The 7,584-nt window shown below is 30.5% G+C and overlaps 1 protein-coding gene across 1 annotated transcript in view; it reads right to left on the bottom strand.

Annotated features, from left to right (window-relative positions):
- Window positions 1-6,300, bottom strand: part of LOC106466860 (serine hydroxymethyltransferase, mitochondrial-like) — a 26,287-nt gene extending 19,987 nt beyond the window's left edge. The window contains exon 1 of the mRNA XM_013927162.2: window positions 6,004-6,300. Within this exon, the coding sequence (XP_013782616.1) occupies window positions 6,004-6,057 (54 nt within the window). The 5' untranslated portion in view covers window positions 6,058-6,300. The remainder of the gene's footprint in view (window positions 1-6,003) is intronic.
- Window positions 6,301-7,584: the final 1,284 nt, after the last annotated feature.

Raw genomic sequence — 7,584 nt, 5'->3', positions numbered from 1 at the left:
TTAAACTGGTACACAATTGTGTACCAGTTTAATGTTCAATATTATTTATGATTTTAAAACAGATATCATTTTGTTTCTTTATTTCACACACACACACATATATATGTATATATGTCAGTGTTGTATTATAGAACAGTGTGTCCGAGACCTTATAATGAATTACACAATGAAAAATAACGCAAGAATAAAAATCACATGTGTCAAACAAGCTTTATTAAGATCTTAACCACAAATATTTTACAAGTTAACCCCACAGTTTGTTTTAACATCTCCTCCTATGAAAAGAAAACAATGAAAAAATAATGAATGAATAAACAAAAATCAAAAAGATCAGCAAATAAAATAAAAACTGTTTTTGTTTTTCAAGAGTTTATGGTGTCAGTGAATTATTTATAATCTACCATATTTGCCTGAATATAATGTGCACCCAATTTTGAAAGAAAATTTGAAAAACATTTTTTTTTTACACATTAGTTGCACAAAAAAAATTGAATAGTTTCTAAACACAGTAAAAAACTATCGATGTATTAAACATTTTTTGAAATCTTTCATTGAGATTTTGTTTACATGCAAGTTTTACAAAATTTATGGAAAAGTTTATACATGGTAATACACTAAGGTTCATAACCCTTTATTCTCCTGAAGAAGAATAGTAAACTATTCATAAACACCCGAGTTTTAGGTCTCATTTGAAAACCATTACAACTTTTGTACGTGATCCTGTGTGCTAATCTCTGAATCAGAATTTATATTCCACTCATGGACCACGGACCCCGGTTTACTGAAGGTAAGTTACCTCTTCTTTCACCTTACATTGCCATTTTTGGAGACTCTGTTATTAAATTCCTCCATTAACACATTTCTTACGTTAAAGATCAACATATTTTAATGAAATCAATCAGTGGAGCCACCTTACTTGATTTCTTGAACACTAACTTTAGTGCCAAAGTCTGTAAAATACTTAATACTTTACGTCAAAACTAACGACATAGAATGATGGCTTATTACTGTTTTAACGACCTACAATCCTTACAAGTACATATTTTGACTCACTGTACTCACCTTTGTGTTTGTTTCTCTAGCATCATCTACTGTGATGTTAAGAGAAATACTGATTCACCTCTATAACAACGTGCCTGTACTACTGACTCTTTAAACCAAAATATTAACAAATTTAATGCCCTCACACATGCCTCTGCCAATATAACTCACATTCATCCTTCCTTTACAACACCAACTTTAAACTTGAGAACAAGACACATTTCTTAACAAAGAATGGTTTACACCTTTCCTTCAAAGGATTCACTTCCCTACCCTGTAATTTATGATTCTTTATCGCTATCTATATTCTCCCTCACCTACAAACAACCACTGAACAATCCAACCTAGATCCACCAAACACTCCTAGTCATAAATATCCTTCAATCCACTCTATTTCCCATATCCAATCCAATAAAGCCCCCTCAATCCGTAGAGCATACCCCTGTACGCCACACTTCCAATACACTTCAAAACCCCATTTCAATCACTGCTTCTCCGAGAACTCGATGTGCCCATTCTTCTAAACATCGCAATTATGCAGAAGTTACAGCTTCCACTCCTGTTTCTAGCAACTTCTCCCTGTGCTCTTAACCTGACACACAACCCAAGAATCCCACCCCATTCACAAACTCTGATACTACTGTAGGTCACATTTCTACATTTACAAACCCCTTTTCTACCATTATTTCCCCTTTTCCTAAATGCAAGAGTTATGGAGATTCTAAGACTTTCATTTTTATTCCCAGCAACCATCTAGTAACCCCTTATTTTAACAACCTTCCAAACTCCACAACCTCTGAGGCTTTTGTTCTTCCATATGCAGAACTTCTGCAACCTTTGAAGGAAATCATCACCCTTCACCCAAAGACTTTTCACAAAGCCTTAAACTCAAGTAAATCTGGACAGCCTTACATGTATATCATTACCTTTGAGCTGAATAATATTGTACACGTGTACATTGAAAAAAGTTAACTCAGGATTACAAGACTTGGTAATACATATTGCTGTGGTTTAAATCCTTATTTCAAGATATTGAACAATGTTGCAACACTAGAATGCTTAATTGCTCTCTTTTTTTATGAAAGTCCTGGAGAGTGAAATGATACATATGAATAAGAAAGCTAAGATTCTTATATCAAAACACATATTGGCTTACGAAACTTGAATTATAAAAAATTGGCTTTTAAAAGTTGCTTGAATATATGCATATTTTCAATAAAAGTCACCAACTTTAATTTCTAAATACACATTTTTAGGGTTTACTTTTGTTTTGAAATTCTTAGTTTCTGGTATAATAGGCTATATGAGATTGTGAACTTTAATAAAACAGAGTATTTAACAATCTTTGATAATTATATTTATGCACAACAAATTTCAGATTTGATTTTATATTTAGACATTTCATTGCTTAACAAGACAATGAATTAAATAATCTAAACTGCTTATAGAAACTTCCCTTGACTGTATGTTTATTTTATAAAAATAAAATTCAAAGTTCCAATAGCTGTTTACTATTTGAAATTCAAATAAAATAAGAAATAAATTATAATTTAATGTATACATTCGGTGCTATTGCCTCCTAGATCACTTGTTAAAGTTTTTCCTACAATTACATGTAGCAAAGTCATAGCCTTTGTTTCTGAATATATTTCTGTCAATCAAATTCTGTACCTAATTTTCAAAGTACACACACACAAATACATGAATATATATGTAAACAATTATTCACATCTCACATCTAACAATTTTGGTTTATAAATTCCTTTAATACATTTAACATACAAAGATTTATACTTGATTTATAGTAATGTTATCATAGTTATATATTTTTCATGAAAGTGAAATGATTTTGGTTTATTTTAAATATTTTTTATATTTCCAAACCATGTAGTTCACTTTCTTTTACACAGGTTACCTTCTTATATTAACATGGATTTTTTTTTTTTAATTAGTCAGTTATTCTGGCATATGCAGGTTTCATATAACACATGGTCAAGAAAGGCATTAAGTTATTTTTGCTATAGTTACCTATTGTTGTGTGTCATTCCTTGAAGACAATACTTAGTTTGCCCTTTGGGAAAAATGGATATAAAGTTGCACCTTGTGTATGAAAGTAGATAGCTATATCTTTCAGTGGTAAGTCAGGTGATATGGTAGTTACAAACTACCATATTTTCAAATGGGAATGACCAGTCACAAGATTAGCATCAGTTGTTCTGGATAGGTTTGACATTACTATTAGAACTACATAATGTAAGGTTTAGTCAATATAGAACAGACCTTTGAGAAGCAGAAAACAGTTTTGATATTTGGTTCTAGCTCTTCCAGTATATGTAACTGTCCATCATCCAAAAGCAAGTACACACACTGCATTAATACACGCTGAATAAAGACTGTTCCTTGTATCTATGTACAATTGTATCCAGTCTCTCTATTACCTTTTCATGAAGTTAGTTACTCAGAATTACTTTGTGATAAATAACTTGGTCAAATCTGTTATTGCGAGGACATATCTAAGGAAGATAAACTTGACCTGAAACTTGATACTTTTAAACAACATGGCTGTATGTACATATACACACTCTACATGTGAAACTGTAAAACAACTTAAAACAAAAAAAACACTAAACTAAATTACTTTAGGGACAAACAAATAAAATTCTGTCTCACAAAATGTTAAATTTAATGAGGACGAATGTTGTTTTAACACATGTACAAGTTGTTAACAGTATGTGTGTGTTTTGTATACAAATTATAATGTCCAGCCTATTTTTTCCATATTGATGTATCTCTGAAAACAATGAAAAATCTTGTTGCTTTTTTCAGGATAAAAAATTTCTTTTACCTTAAATAATGAGTCTAATATAAAAAACATATTAGACAATTTGGGAATATTGTTTTATACAATACACACAACAAATCATTGTTTTACATCCAAAACAGTAGTACGTACTTAAATCCAAGTCATTCAGACATTTTGTACATGAATATGTATGTATTCAAATAAATAGAAACATAATTTCTCACGTGCACCTGTATTTAAGGAAAATTCTTAACACATATCCAAACTTAAATGTAAATTTATTTTACATATGCACATTCAAGCCTCAAAGTTATTAACTCAAGGGACTACAAGTTTTTATGTTAAAGTAATTTCCCATAACAGAACAAGTTCTGTCCTCCATTATTTGTCTAGTCTGATCCAGTTACTTTGTAATTATAGGTCAATGTTCTGTTCCAAACTGGTTTAGACACATGCAGAAAATTTAACAAAGGAATTCAAATATGTATAATGGTATTTTGTTCTTTACCTAAACATAGGCTTGCTAAACGTGTGTATATATTGTTGATGTGGCACTTATGTAGTAAGTACTTTACAAAAGTATACACATGTACAACAACATGGTTTTTATTTAAGTACTGTGTATTTTCATAACATACCTTACTGAGGACAGTTAAGTACAACAAGTTGAACAGAAATAAAAAAATCATAAATCTTGAAAACCGAATGAAAAATTAGTGTTCTATTTACCAACAATTCTTAAAAAACATTTCTGAAACAAACTTAAAACTATAGAAAAAAATTAAACTATTTTTTCTCAAAATTTTAATAAATGTACTGCATCATAATTCAGAACTTTCACTAAATTCAGCAATATTTGTTACTAATAATGAAGATATTTTGCATACATGTATAGGTTTCTAGTTGGTAAATAAAACTCAGCACTATAAAAAATTAACATTGACTTAAAAAATAAAAATATGAAAAACAGTTGAGAAAAACTTTAAAAAGAAAAAATACCTGAAACTTTTAACTTGTACATGTTACAGTGACACTAGACTAAAAATAATAATATAATAACATACAAATTACCAACACTCAAAATATTTCACACTTTATCTCAGCTCACATACTTTGTAATCTTACTTACTTATATATATATACCAAGTCAGTATTATTAAACCAGTCCTACTAATCATAAAAAGTTACAAAGTACAACAAATAAATATGTAACAGAGTCAAATATTTTTGGCCATAGCTACATAAACATTAGTGAAGTTATCTTTTCTTATTCTGATTCTAAAAAGTTTATGTACTGTAAAGTACTTCACTGCAAGGCAATAAAGTATATTTCCTCAAATTATATATATTTTGTGTCATATATTTAATGTTTATTTTGTAGTTACTTTGTGATAGTTAGTAGGGCCCTATTAAACTAAATATACAGATCACATCTAAACTGAAGACTATCCAGTAGAACAAATTAATTTGAAATAAAAGTATCATAAATCAATAGAACAGAAAAACAAAACTTATAATGATTACTTTGAACCAAATTATTATTTGGATATCTCACTGTTACTTAGTGTTAGTGATACTTCTTCTTGTAATACCAATAATAAACTTAAAACCATAAACTATGCCAACCATGCAAATTTAAATAATCTTCATATCTGTAATTCTAATTCAAAACATTATTTCAAACATTTTAACTAATAAACTTTCATGAAAACAATTGTAACGAGTAAGCTTTCCAATTACATTATTAACAAATACATCAGTTATTTGCTATTCAGATACATAGTTTACCAATACATGAAATAAGAACAGTTATAAATATCCACGCATATGCAATAGTGCACATCCATCAAAAACAAGTGTAAATTAATATAGGCAACTTTCCAAAGAAATATGTTCTAACCTTTATTACCAAATTAATGTTCCAGCTTTCTGTAAATTATAATAAGAGTACATCAATAATAGCAACAAAATGTCAATTCAAACATAAAGGACCAGTAATTTTTTTAGTACAATCGACTTTATATTAATATCTTCATGCAGTAACAATAAAAATATTAATATAAAGCCGATATGGTGTTATTAATTTAATATTTACTGAATACATATTCCTTAACTTCTTCAGCTACTGAATTGTCAGCATTATTATAAATAATACAAACCTTTTTGCCTAAAACCATACGAATTTGATGATAAACTACGTTACAAAGTGCCATTTTGAGATTGTTGTTAGAGGTTCGAACCGTTTCCTTACACGATGTTATCAGATAAGCTTACTGTTATTAAAGAGTAAAGAACTTATGATCAACCGGTTATCACTACGTTTACATACGAAAAGACCAGAAAACGATACGTTTATACTTAAAGTTCATACGAGCTCAGTACTTGGGAGCTGAACTAGTTTGTTATGGTCTGTTAGCTCCACGATCACGTGCTATAAAGTAAGGGACCGTTTTGTAATTTATATATATTTTCTTTTAATGCTTGGAGACGGCTTCAATGGGTAATGAAGAAAACCTTTAATATAAGTTCAACATAACTGCAAATGTACAACGTTTCCACAAGGTTTTGTCATCATCAGTGTTTCTTCATTACCCATTCAAGCCATCTCCAAGCATCATTAGTCTCAAAGTGGGTTCCTCGTCATCGAATATATTTTCTTTGTGTAACTGCCAAATAATTTATATTGTTAAGTATCTGCTTGTTTGTTAATTTCCGGTATAATTTTTTTCCTAGAAACTTCGGCGATTCAAGTTATTTCTTTATTAACCCAGTTTGTTCTTCCTCTATATAAACTTTTAATACACAGTAATTTCCACAGTCAGTACGTAACTCTAACTTAACAACTTTTATAACACACGCTATAAATCACAGTGATTCACACACATTACTTACCGTGCCTACTATTCGCTTGACTCAATTATCTTTCTATATCGCTGGCTTTCTTTGCCAGGCTTATATACTGTTACGACAGCGGAGGTCACGTGACGCTGGTAACACGTGGTAAATGTCTAGAACATTCATGAAGAGGCGAGGGTATTCTAGACGCCCTCTATTCTTGTATATAAGCGCGTCAAATAAAGCGAGATAATCAATTGGATGGCAGATAGACAGATATAGAGATAAATAACTGAGTCAAGCGAGCTGTAGGCACCATAAGTAAAATGCGTGAATCGTTGTGAATTATAGCGTATGTTTAAGTTAAAGTTACTGTGGAAATTCTGTGTATTGCAAAGTTGTATTGAGAAAGAATAAACGAATTTTAATTAAGAAAGGACTTGTATCACTGAAGTTTCTCGGAAAGAAATTTTACAGGAAATTAACAAACGACCAGAAACGTAACAAACTAGTGTCAGAAGTGGGATGGAAAAGAAAAAAAAATGGAAACGAGAAGTGGCAAATCAAACTTCAGCTTAGCAGATTTGATGGCAGCAATACAAGAACAGCAAAAGAAACAAGGAGAACGAGAAAATAAACAAGAAGAGAGATTACAGCAGTTGTTGGAGGAAAAGAAAGGAAACAAGAAGAGAGACAACAGCAGTGGCAAGAAAACCTGCAACAGGGGCAGCTCAAACAGCAAAATAAACAAGATAAGAGATTACAGCCGAGGCAACTAGAACAAGAAAGGAAACAGGAAGAAAGTCTCCAACAGTTACAGGAAAGTCAACAATATTAGTAAATTTCAAAGTGAATTAAATACATTAAAGGATGATTTACTGTCTTTTACACAAGGAGGATATATT

The sequence above is a fragment of the Limulus polyphemus genome, unplaced genomic scaffold (genome assembly GCF_000517525.1).
Source record: "Limulus polyphemus unplaced genomic scaffold, Limulus_polyphemus-2.1.2 Scaffold2401, whole genome shotgun sequence".
NCBI lineage: Eukaryota > Metazoa > Arthropoda > Merostomata > Xiphosura > Limulidae > Limulus > Limulus polyphemus.
Note: the sequence above shows the minus strand (reverse complement) of the source record. Positions and strands in the feature narration are given on the sequence as shown.